Genomic DNA, 20,870 nt, shown 5'->3' on the forward strand with positions numbered 1-20,870 from the left:
CAAAACCTCATACAATGTAATACTATTAAACAGTTAAAAAAAATTAAGACATTTGTACATACTGATGTACAGATCAACATGGAACCTCATAAATTCAACACATTAGATATACATAGTATGTTTATAATATATATCACATGTATTTATACAAATTTCATTTTTGATTCTTATTATATGTATTATTCTACATAAATTAAAATATAAATAAAAATATCTGGAAGGGTACCTATGTTAACTTACTCTAGTTACCTCTGGGTGGTGTGTATGCGGGGGAGAGTAGAGAAAAACTTTTTACTTTTTATTTTATACCTTTATATACACTGTTGCAATTTTTAACATGAACATGAATAATTTTTACTTTTGGAACTTTTGATAAACAGAATAAGTTGAGCATGTATATCTATTTTCACACTATCCTGAAACTACAGCCTAAGATCATTTAAAAAGGCATAAAACCTCCAGAATAACTAGAAGACAACAGTATAACAACATCTAAGAAACTATAAAGTAAATGGACAAGTGGTAACTGACTTAGAAGATTCAAAATATTAGAATCTTCAGCTGACTGTGAGGAAAACTAGGACCCAACTTGAATTACACCAAGAATCCTAACAGACTCAGGAACCGGTGGCACAAATTATCTTGGGAATTGGAAGCTGGAGGTAGGTGGGAGTAGAAAATGATTGGTTGAAAATAAATTAAGCAGCAAACATTCTTCAAAATTCTACTCCTCTCCTTGCAACTGAGCAATCACTATTCTCCTACCTTACAAAAGACTAATTTTATTCTCTGAAGGGAAAACATAGGGTACCTGAACCATCTTCAGGCACAGTGAAGGTTCAGAATACCACCAAAAGCAAGGGATAAAATAAAACAAAATGGAGATTCCCAGTTGTCTCCGTCTAGCTCCCAGAACACTGTTAGCCATTAAGGCTAAGAGAGTCCCTAGGGAATCTCATAGGCCAAAGGGAAAATTCTGAAGATACTAAAGCAGGAGTTCACCCCAAAAATGGATCAGCTAGTATACCTTATAGTTCACCTCATATTTTGCAAGCCATATTCAACTACAGAGACCTTCCTATCAGCACTTTAGCTCTTCACTCTTTAAAAATCAGAGTATCAGATAAAAAATTCTAATGTGAAATGAAAAAAACCAAAACAATCAATCAACAAATGCTAGAGGGAATATAGTCTATATAAATAGAAAAAAATGTCTTAAAACAGGATGGAGGTTCCTCAAAAAGTTGAAAAGAGAGCTATCCTATGACCCAGCAATCACACTACTAGGTATTTACCCCAAAGATACAAATGTAGTAATCCGAAGGGGCACCTGCACCCCAATGTTTATGGCAGCAATGTCCTCGATAGCCAAACTATGGAAAGAGCCCAGAGGTCTGTCCATCTACTGATGAATGGATAAAGAAGATACACGCGCGTGCGCGCACACACACACACACACACACACACACACACACACAAGAATTCTACACACTCATCAAAAAAATGAAACCTTGCCACTTGCAACCAATGGATGGAACTAGAGGTTATTATGCCATGAGAAATAAGTCAATCAGAGAAAGATAATTATCCTATGATCTCACTCATATGTGGACTCTAAGAAACAAAAGAGGATCATAGGGTAAGGGAGGGAAAAATAAAGTAAGATGAAATCAGAAAGGGAGACAAACCATAAGAGACTATTAATCATAGGAAACAAACTGTAGATAGCTCAAGGGAAGGGGAGAGAGGGTATGCGGTAACTGGGTGATGGACATTAAGGAGGGCACAGGATGTAATGAACACTGGGTATTTTATAAGATTGAACTCTACCTCTGAAACTGATAATACACTATATGTTAATTAATTGAATTTAAATTTAAAAATAGTAATTAATTCTAAAAATCCAATATCCTCATTTAAACAGAGAATAATAGAATCATGAAACAAGAATAAAATAGTTTTTCTTTCTTAAGAGGAACATTCAGAGAACAGGATTCAATCAATTCAAATAAGAGTTGCGGGCAGCCCCGGTGGCCCAGCGGTTTAGCACCACCTTCAGTCCAGGGTGTGATCCTGGAGACCCGGGATCGAGTCCCACGTTGGGCTCCCTGCATGGAGCCTGCTTCTCCCTCTGCCTGTGTCTCTTCCTCTCTCTCTGTGTCTCTCATGAATAAATAAATAAAATTTAAAAAAAAAACAAAACAACAAAAAACAACAACAAATAAGAGTTGCAAAAAAGAAAGAACCGAAAAATAACTCAGGAAAATTTCCCGAAACTTGGTTGCCAGATTGAAAGGCTGAATAAAATGGATGAAAACAGAACCAAAACATGACAAATCATCATGAAATTATAGAACACTGGGGATGGAAAGAAAATGTTTCCATTTTTAGGATGGGAGGAAAAAAAGTCACACCAAGAATCAGGAATCGGACCGTTCAATAATAATAGAAGCTAGAAGACAATGAAGTAACACAAAATTCTAAAGGAAAATAATTTATAGCCTATAATTTTATTTTTTTAAAGATTTATTTACTTATGATAGACAGAGAGAGAGAAAGAGTAAGAGAGAGAGAGAGAGAGGCAGAGACACAGGAGGAGGGAGAAGCAGGCTCCATGCCAGGAGCCCAACGTGGGACTCGATCCCGGGACTCCAGGATCGCGCCCTGGGCCAAAGGCAGGCGCTAAACTGCTGAACCACCCAGGGATCCCCTATAGCCTATAATTTTATAACCCAGTCAAACCACTAATAAAATGTGAGTAGAAAAAAGACATTTCCAGGCATTAATGTTTCAAAACACTTATGTTGACCCTTGAATAACACAGGTTTGCATTGTGCAGGTCCACTTCTACACAGAATTTTTTGGATGAATACTACAGTACAGCAAATGTATTTCCTCTTTCTCAAAAGAAATTTTCTAAATATTATGATTTTCTTCACATCTTCTTTTCTCTAGCGGACTTAATTGTAACAATACAGTATATAATAAAATATACAAAATGTGTTAATCAACTATCATTAAAGTTTCAGGTCAATAGCAGGCTATTAGTAGTTAAGTTTTGGGGGAGTCAAAAGTTATATATAGATTTTCTTTTTTTTTTATTTTTTATTTTTTTTATATATAGATTTTCAACTGTAAGGAGTCAATGCCCTTAACTCCTGCATTGTCCAAAGGAGGTTAGGTCAATCGTATTTCCAATACCCTTTCTCAGGATGCTTCTAGAGAAGGCACTCCATCTGAATGAAGTAATAAACCAAAAGGAAGACTTGGAATACAGAAAGATTCAATTAAAGGGAAATAAATCAAAGAAGGTAGCTGTACAGCTCGTATAAACCTGGTCTAGGTTGAACCAGGTAAAATGAAATAGAATATCTGATGAAAAGAAGTATCTTGAGATGAGATGATGATTTAAGGTTGAATTAATGATACGTACACATAATAAGTAGTACACATAAAATGAATTAATGATAAATACATATTTAGAAAGAATTATTAACTAAAAGGAATGAAGTAAATTATGGAGAAAAATGCGTTAGGTCCAACTGAACAAAAGTTGAATCTAAAGTTATAAATTATCTCTTTCCCAGAAAGGCCACCATATGATGGGAAAGGTACATAAATATCGGAAGCTGGATTTTTGTAATGTGGAGCCTAGAAATTTTTGACCAACAGTCAATAGTTAATTATTAAGTAGATATACATTCTAACAAAAGTGAAGAACTAAAAATAAACATTTCAATACAATTTTTGAATAATAATCTCTTATAATTATTGCAATTTGAGAGAGAAAAGGGGTTGATTTTTCATCCTCTAAGTCAGCAACAGAAGCAAAGTAAAAATGAAGCACTCTGCAATCAGGCTTTAAGTATCTAAGGCATATTGTTTTCAAGTTTCTTAAACAAAACAACTCAATAGAGCGGCCAGAAAGCTGAAGGTAAGGGTGAAGTAGTAGCTCCTGGAGTCACTCATGTTCAACCCCATTTCCAGCAGCAAATTTCTCTGTGGAAGAGCTTTAGAACACATCTATAAGTGTGGAAACGGGTCATCACGGGACTGGAAGAACTCCAGCCTAACTTCCATATTGAAAATGTGGTTTAGGCTTATACCAGTCTGGCCAAGAAATTATTCTCGCCTACAAAATTCTGGAAACACTCTCCTCTAACATTTACTTAGTGCTATAATCCTTTAAATGTATTCACCAATCTTAGCAGTTATGTATCATTTTCTTACAAAATAGTTCTTGGGCAAAGTTAATATGAGTTTCTAAGACTAACACTTTTCTAAGATTAGGATTTGAAGTTTTACTATAAAATACTAATTTTATACATATATTTTTAGTAAAATACTTCTACTAATAAAGAAATGTTTATTTTGTTTCAGGGTCGGCCTTCTCGGTATCCTCTATTATTATCGACATGAAGATACCTATTTGTGACTATTCCATGGCACCTTCCACACAGCCATATGGCCTAGGCTTACCACTTCCACAACATCCAAACAGTGCTCCTAACCATTTTATGAATTTTACATAATTGGCACAGTCTGTACCCAGGATATCACCCACCATTTGGTGCATACAGCAGAAGCTTATTTAGAGTAATCTAATGATAAAGAACAGACATGTGTTTGATGGTGTGTTCCAAGAGCCAACTATCTAATCTATAAAAATTTGGTTTAAAGCACTTAGACTTCCTAAAGTTAGTCTGTTACCAAGTCATTTCTAATTCTCACTTTTCAAATCAATCTTCAGGCACACTTGTGTAAACATTAAAACAGCAATAACGAACAACTTGTAATTGAGTCATAAGTTCCTTCACTGAAGTACAGTTTGAAACTCTAAAACAAAAGTCATGCTTGGTTATTTTTAAAATGAATTTGAGTCTATACCATATAATTTTAATTATATGTGAAATTTTTAAAAAGGCAAACCCATAGATTGAATAGATTTGTGGTTGCCAGAGGTGGGCCATGGAGGACAAGTGGATGGAATGGGTAAAGATGATCAAAAGGTACAAACTTCCAATTATAAAATAAATAAGTCCTGGAGATGTAATGTATAGCATGGTAAGTCTGGTTAATAATACTGTATTGTATGTTTGAATATTGCTTAGAAAGTAGATCTTAAAAGTTCTCATCATAAGAAAAAGAAGGCTTTGTAACTATGTGTGGTGATGAATGTTAATTAGACCTATTATGGGTCTAAATTAACTACTGTGGTTATTATTTCTCAATATATACATTAATCAAACCATTGATTATGTGGTACACCTGAAATACAATGTTATATATCACTTATATCTCAATTTAAAAAAAGAATTAGATTCTGAGTTTTACCAGAATTTTTAAACTTTTGTAAATACACGAATCATTAATTGAAAACATCAAAGTTTAAAGACAGGAAGTAAAGCACAACAGAAATCACAGCACCATGAAAAGATGCTTCTGTCTTGATGCCATATATACTTTGATTCAGTTCTTTTAATTAGCAATTAACAATTTTCTCAGCTTTGTCCCTATTCTTTTTGAGGAAAAAAAAATCTTTAACAACTGTCAGTAAATCCTTTCAAGCAGTGAAGACAAGGTGCTTGGAGATCTATTGCTTGATGAAGGGTAATATGCATTGATTGTCAGGTACTTAACCAATGATATAACAAATGGTTTGACATGGCCTCTTACCCTTGAAAATGTCAACCATAAAACTTCCAACTGCACTAGTCCCCCCTTATCTACAGTGGATATATTCTAAGACTCCCAGTGCATATCTGAAACTACAGGTAGTACCTAACCTCTATGTACTATCTTTTCTATACATACATACATACCTATGATAAAGTTTAATTGATAAATTAGGCACAGTAAGAGATGCACAACAATAACTAACAATAAAGTAGAACAAGTGTAACAACATACTGTAAGAGAAGTTATAAGAATGTGATCTGTCCATATATATTGTACTGTACTCACATTTCTTATGATGGCATGAGATAAAATGCCAAGTGATGAGATGAAGTGAGGTGAATGTCAAAGGCATTGTGACATAGAGTGAGGCTATCACTGAACTTCTGACAATATGTCAGAAGGTGATCATCTGCTTCTGGACTGCTGCTGATGGTAACTGGAACTGCAGGTAACAGGGGAGTACTGTATCAGGACAACCTCTGCTACTGCCAGCAAAACAACACAAGTGCATCAAGTGATGGTACAAAAGACTCCACTGAGCCCATAACCAACTCAAGCATTTTTCCCTAGGGATTAGTATTTCCCCATTCTGGCTTATTCTTTGTTTTCAAATTTAGCTGAAGCATATGGAGCGGTTACATAAGTCCTCTTGGGCACTGCAAGTATTCTCAGAAGCAGTACTTATCGTTCCAGCAAAACTTTGTGGGGGAAAGGACTAAAAAAAGTAAAGACTAATGAAAAATTGGTCACAACTAAAATGTGGGCACATAAAAATTGCTCTACAATAAAATTATTACTTTGGCAAGGATTTACATTTGGGCAGAAAATAAAGATGGCTTATGTCAGGATAACCAGGGAAAAAAATGAGATGGTAGTCAAAACTACTACATCAAAAGTGGTAACGTCCGAATGTACCCATTAAAAACCTAGTCAAGGAACCTGGTTTAAGTATTAATTCTGTGCCTTACTAACAAACTACTAACTCTCATCTCAGCATCATCATTTTATCCAAGGTAATGCAAGCTGTGGTAGCATTATATAGAGAGAGCAGTATATATAATCTCCCTTTAGTAAGAAGGTGAGAAACACAGTATCTCCTCAATTTTATAAAGTGAGAAAGACAAATACCATATGATTTCACTTGTGTAGAATTTAAGAAACAAAGCAAACAAGCGAAGGGAAAAAAATAAGAGAGATCAGGAAACAAACTCTTCTATATAGAACAAACTGAGTTACCAGAGGGGAGGTGGGAGGGGGGAAGGGTGAAATAGGTGATGGGGATTCAGGACTGCACTCGTCACTTATTTTGCTTAGCACAATCTCTAGCTTCATCTATGTCATAGCAAAGGACAAGATTTCATTCATTTTTATGGCTGAATAATATTCCATTATATATACATACATGTATACACACACATGTGCATATACACACACACATACGCCACCTCTTCTTTATCCATCCATCAGTTGACAGATACCTGGGCTGCTTCCATAATTTGGCTATTGTAAATAATGCTGCTATAAACCTAAGGGTGTATATATCTCTTTGAATTAGTGTTCTTGTATTCTTTGAGTAAATGCCCAGGAATGCAATTGCTGAAACACAGGGTAGTTTTATTTTTAACTTTTTGAGGAATCCCCCTGCCCATACTGTTTTCCACAGTGGTTGCATCACTTTGCATTCCCACCAACAGCACAGAGGGTTCCTTTTTCTCCACATCCTTGCCAAAAACTGTTGTTTCTTATATTGTTGATTTTATCCATTCTGACAGTTGTGAGGTGCTGTAGTTTTGATTTGCATTTCCCTGATATGTGACGATGAGGAACTTTTCATGTGTCTGTTGGCCATCTGGATTGCCTTCTTTGGAGAAATGTCTGTTCATGCCTTCTGCCCATTTTTAAATTGGATTATTTATTTTGGGGGTTTTGACCTGTATAAGTTCTTTACATATTTTGAATACTAACCCTTTATTGGATATGTTTGTAAATATCTTCTCCCATTTCATAGGCTGCCTTTTAGTTTTGTTGACTGTTTCCTTTACTGTGCAGGAGCTTTTTATTTTGATTAGTCCTAATCATTTATTTTTGCTTTTATTTCCCTTGCCTCAGACATATCTAGAAAAAAGTTACTATGGCTAATGTCTAAAAAGTTACTGCTTGTGTTCTCTTCTAGGATTTTTATGGCTTTAGGACTCACATTAAGTCTTTTACCCATTTTGGATTTATTTTTGTGTATGCTGTAAGAAAGTGGTCCAGTTTCATTCTTTAAGATTTATATATTTATTATTAGACAGAAAGACTGAGTGCAAGTAGGGGAAATGGCAAAGGGAGGAGAGAATCTTAAACAGACTGCTCATTGAGTGCAGAACCCAATTATAGGGCTCAATCTCACAATCCTGACACCATGACCTGAGTTAAAATCAAGAGCCACACATTTAACCAACTGAGCCACCCAGTCTCATTATTCTGCATGTTACTGTCCAGTTTCCCCAATACCACTGGTTGAAGAAATTCTTTTTCTAAAGATTTATTTATTTTTTGAGAGAGTGAGAGCAAGTGGGGGGAGGGGTAAAGGGAGAGAATCTTTAAGCAGACTCCTGACTGAGTGCAGAATCAGACAATGCAGGGCTCAATTTCACCATCTATGAGATCGTGATTTGAGCTGAAACCAAGACTTGGATGCTTATCTGACTATGTCATCCAGGTGATCTTCAAGTGTCTTTTTCCCATTGGATATTGTTTCCTGCTTTGTTGAAGGTTAAGTGACCGTATAATTGTGGACTTGTTTCTGGATTTTCTATTTTGTTCCATCAATCTATGTGTTTATTTTCATGCCAGTACCACACTGTTTTGATTACTGGAGCTTTATAATAAAACTTGAAGCCCAGAACTGTGATGCCTCCAGCTTTGCTTTTCTTTTTTAAGATTGCTTTAGCTATTTGGGGTTTTCTGAGGTTCCACACAGATTTTAGGATTGTTTGTCCTAGTTCTGTGGGAAAAAAAAGCTGTTGGTATTTTGATAACGATTGAATTAAGTCTGTAGATTGCTCTGGGTAGTATAGAATTTTAATAATATTTGTTCTTCCAAATATTGGAAGATGGAATGTCTTTCCATTTCTTTGCGCTGTCTTCAATTTTTTTCATCTGTGTTAAGCTTAATTTTTTAATTTTTATTTTCATTTGAGTTGACACACAATGTTACATTGGTTTCAGATGTACAACATAGTAATTTGACATTATACATTATGCTTGCTCACCGTAAGTGTAGCTACCATCTGTCACAATGTCATTATTATACCAGTGACTATATTCCCTCTGTGGTATCTTTTATTCCTGTAATTGACTTATCCATAACAGGAAACATGCACCTCCACTCTCTTTCATCCATTTTGTCCATTCCCCCACCTCCTTCCTTCTGGCAACCATCAGTTTGTTCTCTGTATTCACATGTCTGATTCTGCTTTTTTGTTTATTCATTTGTTTTCTTTTTCTCAGTCTTATTTCACATAGTTTAGGTCTATCATGTTGCAAATGGCAAGATCTCATACTTTTTTTATAGCTGAAAAATATTGTATATATACAACACACTTTCCTTTTCCATTTGTTCATTTTTGTTTTTTGGACTCCACATGTAAATGAAATCTGACTTATTCACCTTTATCTGACCTATTCCACCTAGCATTATACCCTCTAAATCGATTCATGTTGACACAAATGTTGAGATTGCTTTCTTTTCATGGCTCAGTAATATTTCATTCTGTAATATTCCAATATATATCTCATCTACTTTTTTTTAAAGCTCTCATTTAAATCCCAGCTAGTCAACATACAGTGCATTACCAGCTTCAGGTATACAATTCAGTGACTCAATAGCTATATACAACACCAGGTACTCATTGCAACAAGTGTACTCCTTAATCTCCATTACCAATTTCACCCAATCCTCCACCTACCTCCCCTGTGATAACCATCAGTTTGTTCTCTATAATTAAGAGTCTCTTCCATGGTTTGCTCACTCTCCCTTTCTTCCCCCATGCTCATTTGTTTTGCTTCTTAAAATCCACAAGTGAAACCATATGGTATTTGTCTTTTTCTGACTTTTTTCACTTAGCATAATATTCTCTAGGCTCCATCCACATCGTTACAAATGCCATGCTTTTGTCCTTTTTATGGTGGAATAATATTCCATTGTGTGTGTGTGTGTGTGTGTGTGTGTGTGTGTGTGTGTGTCTGTGTATACACACCCTTTGGCGCAGGGGTCCCGGGATCGAGTCCCACATTGGGCTTTCTGCATGGAGCCTGCTTATCCCCCTGCCTGTGTCTCTGCCTCCCTCTATGTGTCTCTCATGAATAAATAAAATCTTTAAAAAATAAAAAAAAATTAAAAAATAAGCTTCCCTCTTATGGCCACCTTTGCTGCATCCCAAAGGTTTTGGACCATCACATTTTCATTTGCATTTGTTTCCATGTAGTTTCTTACGTTTACGTTTCCTTTGATTTCTTGGTTGACCCATTTAACATTTAGTAGCATGTTGCTTAACCTCCATGTATTTGTGGTATTTCCAGATTTTTTCTTGTGGCTAACTCCCAGTTTCATAGCATTGTGGTCAGAAAAGATGCATGGTATGACTTGGATCTTCTCAAATTTGCTGAGGTATGTTTTGTGGGCTAGTATGTGATCTATTCTGGAGAATGTTCTATGTGCATTTGAAAACAATTGTAGATTCTGTTGGTTTAGGATGGAATGTTCTGAGTAGATCTGTTAAGTCCATCTGGTCTAGTGTGTCAAAGCCATTGTTTCTTTGTTAATTTTCTGTTTAGATGATGTGTGTATTGATATAAATGGAGTGTTACACAGTCCTCTACTATTATCGATTATCAATTAGTCCCTTTATGTTTGTTATTAACTGCTTATGTATTTGGGTGCTTCTATGTTAGGAGCATACATATTTACAATTGTTTACCTTCTTCTTGGATTGTCCCCTTTATTATTACCTAGTGCCCTTCTTTGTCTCTTGTTACACTTCTTGTTTTAAAGTCTAGTTTGTCCAGTATTAAGTATTGCTACCCTGGCTTTCTTCTGACATACAATTAGATAGTAGATGTTTCTCCATTCCCTTACTTTCAATCTGCATGTGTCTTTAGGTCTAAAATGAGTCTCTTATGAGCAGCATATAGATGGGTCTTGTGGGACGCCTGGGTGGCTCAGCGGTCGAACGTCTGCCTTTTGCTCCAGCCATGATCTTGGGTCCCTGTGTTCGAGTACCACATGAGGCTCCCTATAGGGGAGCCTGCTTCTCCCTCTGCCTGTGTCTCTGCCTCTCTCTCTATCTTCTCATGAATAAATACATAAAATCTTTAAAAAAAAAAAAAAAATCAGGTGACAATAAAAAAAACAAGACTCATCTTCTTTTTTTTCTTTTTAAAAAGATTTTATGTGTTTATTCATGAGAGACACAAAGAGAGAGGTAGAGACACAGGCAGAGGGAGAAGCAGGCTCCCCGCAGGAAGCCTGATGCAGCATTCCATCCCTGGTCCGGGGATCATGCCCTGAGCCAAAAGCAGACATTCAACTGCTGAACCACCCAGGCGTCCCATGTCTTTTGATTGTTCAGTCCATTTACATTCAAAGTAATTATTCTTTACAAGTTAGTGGTTTTGTATATGGTTACCATTTGGTTTCTATAAAACGTCTTCTGCATGTAGCAGTCTATATTAAGTTGATGACTGTTTAAGTTTGAATCATTTTTTCCTTCCCCCTCCAAGTTTTAGGTATATGTTATTATATTTTAAATCCTCTCTTGTGACTTCCTTGACTGATTTTTTACACAAATAGTTTTGTAGGGGGGAAGGGGGTGGATTTCCTTTTATTTCACCTTTGGTCTCTTCTTTCCACTCAAGGTCTCCTTTAATATTTCTTGAAGGGCTGGTTTAGTGGTCATCAATACCTTTTAGTTTTTATTTGTCTGGAAAACTATCTCTTCTTCTATCCTGGATGACAGCCTTGCTGGATAGAGTATTCTTGGCTGCAGATTTTTCCCATTCAGCACTTTGAGTATATTGTACCACTACTTTCTGATTTGCAAAGTTTCTGCTGAAAAATCTGCTATCCTCATGGGAAAACCCTCTTTTGTTATTGTTATGACAAACTGTAAAGCTTAAATGATAAAAATCAAAATAATGCTTTTTTACTTAGCTTCAATACCCAACTCATTTGCATATTGATACCACCACAGATATATTAGCAGAGTTTCCCTCTGGATAAATCACATAAGAAGTTATTCTGGGGGACAGCCTGGGTGGCTCAGCGGTTTAGTGCCGCCTTCAGCCCAGGGTGTGATCCTGGAGACCCAGGATAGAGTCCCACATCAGGCTCCCTGCGTGGAGCCTGCTTCTCCCTCTGCCTCTCTCTCTCTCTCTCTCTCTCTCTTTCTCTGTCTCTCATGAATAAATGAAATCTTAAAAAAAAAAAAAAAGCTATTCTGAGGTCAAAAGAAATAAGGCATCTTTTTTTAAAAATGGCTAGTCTAGGGGTGCCTGAGAGGTCAGTTGGTTAAGCGTCCGACTCCTAGTTTCAGGTCAGGTCATAATCTCAGGATTGTAGGATCAAGCCTCACGTCAAGCTCTGTGCTCAGCACAGAGTTTGCTTGGGATTCTCTCTCCCCAATCTCAATGCTCCTCTCTCCCACCACTGTGCTCACATGTGCTCTCTCTCAAATAAGTAAATAAAAAAAATTTTTTTAAATGGCTAGTCTAAGAAATTTTCTATTTTGATGATGGTTCACATTTTGAGGATGAAACTTAAGAGTATCTTGTATCTTAATAGGAGGGCCTGTATATGTTGCTGTAGTTAACAGAAATGGGCGAACTTTACTTTTTACAATGCAAAAATTGGAATAATTTTAATTTGTGCAATTAAATGTTCTAAGAATTCTCTCATGATACCCATGAGATTTCACAAAATAATAATAATGATAAAGCTCTGTGTTTTCCTTTAATATCTGGTGTCCTTATGTTAAAGAACATTATGAGTTTTCTTTTAAAAGGTTTTATTTATTTATTCACGAGAGACATAGAGAGAAAGAGAAAGGCAGAGACACAGGCAGAGGGAGAAGCAGGCTCCACACAGGAAGCCTGATGTGGGACTCGATCCCAGGACTCCAGGATCATGCCCTGGGCCAAGGCAGGTGCTAAACAGCTGAGCCACCCAGGGACCTCCATATTATCAGTTTTAATAGATTTAATTTCTCTCACACTTACTTTTTTGTGATAAATGCTACAGAGTCCTCTCTCTATATCGGGCAATTTACGTAGATTATTTTCTATCTGACCAAACACACTGGATTCTGAATGGAGTACTTCAGAGACAGCATCTAGTCGAGCATTTATTTCCCTGTGAGAACAGAGTAATAACAATCAGAAGATATGTTAGGAATTCAGAATATAGACATTTCCCACTCTCAAGCCCAGCACTGTGACAAAAGCTACTTAGAAAAACACAGACTCCTTCTCCATACCTCTGGCTCTTCCCTACCCCTATCATTTGAATCAAAGAGCAGGTACAAGGAAAATCATTAGCTAGGTGGAGCAGAAATTGGCTCATTAGGTTTTCCATTCCTTCTGGGCAAACACATAGACGACATTTCCCAGTTTCCCTCTGCAATTACGTATTGCCATGTACCCAAGTTGTAGACAATAACATGTATGCAGAAATGATTAAGCCACTTCTAGCTCTGGCCCATAAAAACCTCCTTTGTGATTGTTCACATCTGCTCTTTCCCCATCTGAATGTTGGGCCCAGAACAATCTAATGAGCCACCTGAAGACTCTCTCAGCCTGGATCTTTTAGTGGAGCAGAAAACCCATCGCTCCCACATTTGTTACCGGCTGGACTTTACATTAGCAAGAAGTAAACTTTTATTGTATTTAAACCACCAAGATTGAGGATTTATTTGTTACAACTGCTTCTTTTACCTTGGCTAATATAATAGGTCTACAATGGGCAACTGAGTTTTCTAGTCTGACTGAAATGGCTGATCATCTCAGTCAAAAACCAATTCATTCAGTCAGCCAAATATTCTGATCAAAGACTTGGTGGTGGGGATCCCTGGGTGGCTCAGCGGTTAAGTGCCTGCCTTCGGGCCAGGGCATGATCCTGGAGTACGGGATCGAGTCCCACATCAGGCTCTCTGCGTAGAGCCTGCTTCTACCTCTGTCTGTGTCTCTGCCTCTCTCTCTCTCTCTCTCTGTCTCTCTCTCTCTCATGAATAAATAAATAAAATCTTAAAAAAAAAAAAGACTTGGTGGTGGTGGTGGTGGCTAAACTGACTGACTCTTTGACTGAAGTGGGATGAGGCATGTAGACTGAGCAAAGACTCGGAGCAGTAACAGAAAGTATAGAAGATAAGACATCAGGAGTCAGGGAAGACCAAAGTGGCAGGATTTCATCAGTGGCTGCACCCTAAGTGATGGGCAGGCCACTTGGGAGGAAATAGTGAGGCTGTCAATGGAAACCTGATTGACTAATAAATGTGCCCTGAATGCGATGCAGCCCCATCTAGTACCTATAAATGCCAAAGCCCACACTAGGTATGATGGTAATGTGGTATTAAAGACTGAGATAAGTAAACATACCTAGTAGATAGTGGGCCCTCAGAAAAAAAAATTTTTTTTTCAATCAGTGAAAGAATGAACTGACATTTAGGGGCAAAGGGAAATATGAGCTACTGAATATACATTTGTCTAACAAAGTTCTATTGTTATCACACATGCAGAAGTGAAGGGCAAGCTTTACATCAGAACCCTGAGTAAATGACTGTTAAACTGAGTACTTTCCAATTAACTGAGCGCTTTACTCTTTATTATCCTTCAAACTACTTTGTGAGGTCATGCCTGTTAACAACATGCATACTAACCTGGTTTCATTTTTGTTCCATTTTTCTCTGGCTCATACTCTACTGTGCAGAACAGGAATTTGGTTCAGTATGACATAGTAGAGTACACCAGAGTTTTATAGAAATACACACTGGTTCCTCTATTCTCAGTTGCGTGGCCTCTCAAATCAATCCATTTCTTTCCATCTCTACTGCCGTTACACTAGTGTAAAAATCATTTTTCATACGGACTGCAAAAAGAGCCTCCTAACTTTCTCCCATCCATTTCTCCCTTTTTCCAATCCATTTTCCACACTGTAGCCTGAGCAGTCTTCCAAATCTGCTCGAGCCTTACCTCTGGCTTTCAGCTCATCGATGTCTTGCCAATAATCTTAGATCCCTTTACTAACCCACTGGTCCCTGCTTACCTCTCAAGTCTCACCTCAGGACACTATCACTCTCTTCCTCTCACTTTAAGTCTCAGTTAGACTGAACTTGTTTCAATATTTTGGCAACTCCAAGTTCCCTGACATCTAGGCCTCCTCATTTGCTGCACACTCTGCATTGAAGACTCTCTTCCTCTTTCCTACTACCTACCAGCTCCACTTTGGCCAACTCCTACTCACCCTTCTTCTGAAAGGGCCTTCTGGACTCATCAGACCAGATTTAATCCTTTGAAATCCTTTTCTATACAACCCTCTATTGTCTTTCCATAGTGAAAATCATAACTGTATTTATTTCTCTGTCTTTTCAGCTGGACTGTAAGCTCAGTGAGAAGAGGGATCATTTCTTCATTTCCACAGTTCTGTGATCACAATATGTGTTCAATAAGTAGTTCTTGAATTCAATTCAGCTCAATTCCAAAGACTACATATAAAGTAAATCAAAATGAGGCAAAAAAAAAAGTTTAAATTTTCTTTGCATAGGATTGTTGTGATAAAATAAATCAATGTTTTACCCTAACGTTTACCCAAAATGCTATACAAATATAAAGTTTTATTTTAATAACTCACTCCTGCATAAATGAAAGATAACACCAATTGGAACAGACTAGGTTGATGCTACAGATGGTATGAGGACAGATAAAATAATACCATCTGTGAACGTATAAGACAGCCTACAAAGATAGCTGTGCTCTCAAAAATTACAAAGGTTGTTGGGATATATGGAAAGATAAAAAGCAAAAGAGGTTAATAAAAACCTAAGTCATATTTATGAAATCTTCCAGAAGATCTTTTAAAAATAGACATAAAACTATAAATTTCTTAGAAATAAAAAAGGTGGTGGTATGTCGGTTTGTAATCTGGAAAAATACAAAGGTACTGGCTTTTTATTTTAGCCTAATGATAGCACAGGCAAAAGCATATTTACTATGAATCATTTTGGTTTTAAACCAGCCTTCATTGGTTAGGGAGGTAATAACTCAGAAGTTAAAAATCTGGGCAGGTGACCTCAGTTAAAATCCAGGCTCTATCATTTACCAATTAGTCTTGTCCTAGTTTCTCCATATATAAAATGGGAATAATAATGGTCTCTAACTCAGAGTTGTTACAAGACTGCAATGAAATAATGCATGCTAAACATTCACTACAGTGCCTGGTACATAGTAACTAATCAATACATATTAGCTGTTATCATCATTACTACAGTGATCTTTATTTGCTTATACAATTTGTCTGGTGGATACCACAAAGAACAGCATGGAAGGGGGGAAACAGCACCCAAAATATAATTGTGTACAGAGCCATAAGGCACAGACATGCAAAGAAAAATATTTGGTGCAAAATGAACAAGAAAGAATAGTCTGGGGTTCTCAAGTGCCAAATCTGACTCGTGGTGGTGACTTGAAGCACTGTGTTGAGACTGGTTAGTAGGCTGCACTGAAAAAGAATGCCATAACCCATTACAGACGTTTAGAACAGGCAGGGAGAGAATGAAATGGTGTGTGGCACTGTTTACTATAAATTTCTTACCACTGGAGGAGCTAGTTCTACTTTTATCTCCTATATGCAGATCAAAAATGACTTCTAATCAGGTTTTTTAAAAAAGTCTACATATCTTGGAACTGTTCTTTACTTAGCAGCAATAACAAAACTGCCAAGTAACTCTAATAAAACAATATGTCAGATCACCAAAATAGAGAAAAAATATTTTGGTGCAATCAATGAGAGAGATTCAGTGATCATGACAGTCAAAAAAACAAGAAGAAGTAGTACTGTCAAAAAGAAAAAAAAAAGTAGCACTGTCAACTAGATGATGATGAAAATATTTATGTCAAGATGCCCTACAGTATTCTATAGTCGATCTTACAGTGTTACACATTCTAAAAAAATGAAAAGAAGGCACCTGAGTCATTTCATTCCATATGACAAAAAACAATGGACTTGAGGTCCTGAGGATGACAAAGATTCTTCTTTACCACCAAAGACTCAAGGACTAAGAGTGGGTGTCACTGGAGTCCTTCACATTTGAAAATGAATTGGGTGATGACGCCATCTGTTGTGTGTAGCTATCACTCAGAAACAGTACGTAACCTACCGCTGTTGACACTGTAAGGACATGTGATGAAGTCTGGACCTCTTGGTTGCTGTTTGTGGAGATGCCTCTATAATTCTAACATAAAGTTACTTAGGGGGAGAAAGCTAAAATACAAATTTTGGAGGAGAGGTGTTTTTTTGTTGTGTGTTAGTTCTGACTTTTCACTGAAAGGGTTGCTCTAAAGACAGATGATATAAAATGAGGAAATTAAATTCAGACATTACCATGCTAGCCATGCAATACGGCTCAACTACCTACCTAACACAGCTTTCTAACAGAAATATGAGAGGGTTTATGATTACTTGGTTCTCCCTAGCATCACACACACCATTCACTGGTTCATTTAATGAACAAGTACCGAGGGCTTACAGAAGTATTGATTGTAGAAGCAGCAAAGGAAGATGTACAGGAAGATGAAGGCTACATTGTGAAAGCATGACAGCACAAGCTAGGCAGCCAGGCAATGAATGGTCATGTGAGAGACATAGGCCACACAGCAGCTCAGACTTTCTCCTGAAAATAATGGAGCCAATGGCTAATGTCTGAAAGAACAAGGACAGGGGCAGGAAGACTGGTGAGAAGGCATTCTAATTTGCATTATAGGATCTATAGCTCCCAGGGCAGTGGGGTTGATGATCTGAATTTGGGTAAAGGATAGAGGGATGAAGAGGCACACAGTTTTAAGAGATATAAGAAGGTCAAATTAACAGGAGTGGTGACAGATTAGATAAGGCAAGGAAGAGCACTGGGTGTTATACTGTATGTTAACAAATTGAATTTAAATAAAATTTTAAAAAGACCAGGCAAGGAAGGTGGAGAAGAAGGAATAGTTTGAGTAAGGAGATGTGATATGAGTTATCCACAAATATTATGCTCAAGACCTTCCAGATAATGAAAGGTTTTATTTAGAAATTACATTCTAAAGAGCTATTTCGAGTATGTACCTTATTGCAAATTATAAATCACTAAACAAGCTTTCGAGGATTTTTATTACCCCTGTTCTAGTGATGCATCATTTTACGAATGGACAACAATTCACCCTTTTCAGAATATTAAACAGAACAATCTTCAGACAGCCACCCCTCCATTACCAGTTTAGGATGTAAACTTGAGTCTTTGAAAAAAGCACAATATGATTTTTGCTTTTGGTGTTAATGAGAACCAGTACTTTCAGACTATCATTCTAATGAGGACAATTTTCATGAAAAAGCCAAATGAAACAAAAATATGTTCATAAAAGTATCAAAGAACAAAATGGTAAGGAGTAACTAAACCAAAATCTAAAGGAAAACAAGAACCCAGAGAAGTAATCCAGCAGTCAAAGCCACTTTTATATTGAAGAGATCTACTGAAAAATAAGCTAGCCTCACAGTAAAGATGAACTTGGAGTAGGTTAGCATCATTTGGATGGACTAAAACATATCAAATGCTAAACCTGAATTAAGATGGTCCCAGAATGGTCACGCTACCAAGAACCTTGCAGAAGCATACCTTCACCCTAGCCCTCCCATTAACAGGAGTTAAATTTCCAAAGAACATAATCAGTACACAAAGATAATCAAGCATAAAAAGCAACTAGACGACTAAGAATCAAGAGAAACAAGAGGCAACAGGAACAGACATACAAATAACAAACGTTTGGGCAGGAAAGGGGATGGTTAAATGAAACAAACAAACCTCAATAAATCAAAAAAAATCACTGAAAGAAAGCAAATGAAGCACAGAACAGCTGGTGAAATTGAAAATCAAATCAGTTATGTAATTTTTAGAGTATTACAGGTGATCTTTCTTTGCTCTCTGCTCTCTGTAATATTTTTACATCTGATCGTAGTGTCTGTCATATAGTTTCAGTGTGATTTAGTGAAATGTGGATTTCTTGTTTGTTCTCAAACACACTTTGAATCGACTGTGATTCCTAAACATAAGGATTCATATCTTTCATGAAATATGAGAAATTCTCATCCTTAATAAAGGATTGTCAAAGGACAATCTGATGAGGATTATGTTAGAGTACTTAATTCTCTTTTTGCCTTTCGCTCTTATATTTTTTATATTGTTTCTCTGTGCTACACTCCAGGTATCTATTCCTGTGTAACCCACCTACTGTTTCTAAAAGTTGTATGTGGTTCTTTTTAAAAAACAACCTAATCTCTTTTGATGGCATTTTTGTTCTGTGCTCATATCTTTCATTCTTTTTTGTATTTCTTTTAACTTTAGCTTAACTTTTGATACTTAGCTTCATAATCCCATTATCTGAAGATCTTGGGATTCTAATTCTGCTCTTTAGAATTTCTGCTCACACTCATGGTTACTTGTCTCCCTGCCTTTTTGTAATTGAGGTTTTTAAGCTTATGGTAGAGCTTTCTCTTTGGGATTCCCAGGAGGCCTGGACTGAGAGTGTATCCCTTCAGGGAGGTTTTTTTATTTGCTTCTGCTAGGAACCCTGAGGCATGGGGCCATTTAAAACAAATTTCACAAATTGGAAATTGCCAGACCACACAAACAGATAGTACAAATTAGAATAGGGAACCTGAGTGAGGATGAGCCTGTGGTTAAGAATTCTTGGCAAATTTTCCCTCTAAAGACTAGGCGAAGACAAACATATGGCCTTGTCCCTACTCTTTAGTGAAATTATGATCCTTTGAGGGTCTCACATTACTATATGCTCCCTAACTTTGACACAAGGCCTTCACTGAAATTTCCCACAAGGCTTTTTAAAACCCAATTCTTTTGATTACCAACATCTGGCAAAGGCCTAGGAAGGCAACTGCAGCAGCAAAGTCAACTCCCATTTCCAGCTCCTTCTTGAATCTGTTCCTTCAGTCTTCCTCCTCCTTATTATTTATTATTATTATTATTATTATTATTATTTTTGAGGAAGCTCAGCTATGTCCTAAAAGGATGTCTTATGATTTATACAACATATCTAGTTTTTCATATAGGGAAGTATTTTTGACATTACAGCCACAGGAAATGAAGTCCTTTTGAGGGGATATATTGTGAAAATCCCCACCAGTAAAGGCAAAAAGAAAGGAAAAATAAAGCTGAGGAAGCCAAGAAGGGAAAGAGATCTCCCCAACTCTTCCTCCTCACGCTCTCCTGCATATCTCCTCCTCAGCACATACGAAAGGTGCCATTTACTGCTGGTCATGTGAACCAGTTTAGACTTCCCTTGGAGGCCTGATTACCACAGAACAAAGCAGACCAGGTTCCTGTATGAACTAAGTCAGGGCAGATGTTTGAATAAGAGCCATTTGAAGTCACTTTTTTCTTGGCACAGCGGTTTCTGCTCATACGTTCACACAGCAAAGGCAGAGAGGCAGGGGTCAACACCAACCAATCTCAGCTCTCAGCTATGTATGACCTCCTACTCTTCCTTCCCATTTATGAGCAGTGTTGCGTCTCACTGGCAGGTTCATGGACCATGGGAAACCACAAAGAAAAGGGCCTCCCAACGTAGCTCAGGGCAACAAGTTCCCAAGAGTTTAAAATGGCATTTGGGTTTGTTAATATAAATTAAATGGTAAGTGAAAGAAATACATAACATTTTATTACTTTGTCATTTAGGCCAGAGTTATGAATTAGAAATAAAATGTTAATACTCCAAACATATGAGTTTACCAAAATAAAAGCCATGTAATTATTCAAGAGACTTAACTATCACTCGAATGTACTTAGTGCTTTAGAAATTACATAGAAATGTAGTCAATGGTAGGGACCTACTTCCTAACACCAACAATTTTCAGTTTTGCTAATTTCAATTATTTATGTGATTTAAAT

The 20,870-nt window shown here is 36.9% G+C and overlaps 1 protein-coding gene across 1 annotated transcript in view; it reads right to left on the reverse strand.

Annotated features, from left to right (window-relative positions):
• MSH3 (mutS homolog 3) overlaps positions 1-20,870 on the reverse strand; it is a 184,556-nt gene that overhangs the window by 80,423 nt on the left and 83,263 nt on the right. Inside the window, exon 13 of the mRNA XM_041752206.1 lies at positions 12,940-13,072. Within this exon, the coding sequence (XP_041608140.1) occupies positions 12,940-13,072 (133 nt within the window). The remainder of the gene's footprint in view (positions 1-12,939; positions 13,073-20,870) is intronic.

Source organism: Vulpes lagopus, chromosome 4 (genome assembly GCF_018345385.1).
Source record: "Vulpes lagopus strain Blue_001 chromosome 4, ASM1834538v1, whole genome shotgun sequence".
In the NCBI taxonomy this organism is placed as follows: domain Eukaryota; kingdom Metazoa; phylum Chordata; class Mammalia; order Carnivora; family Canidae; genus Vulpes; species Vulpes lagopus.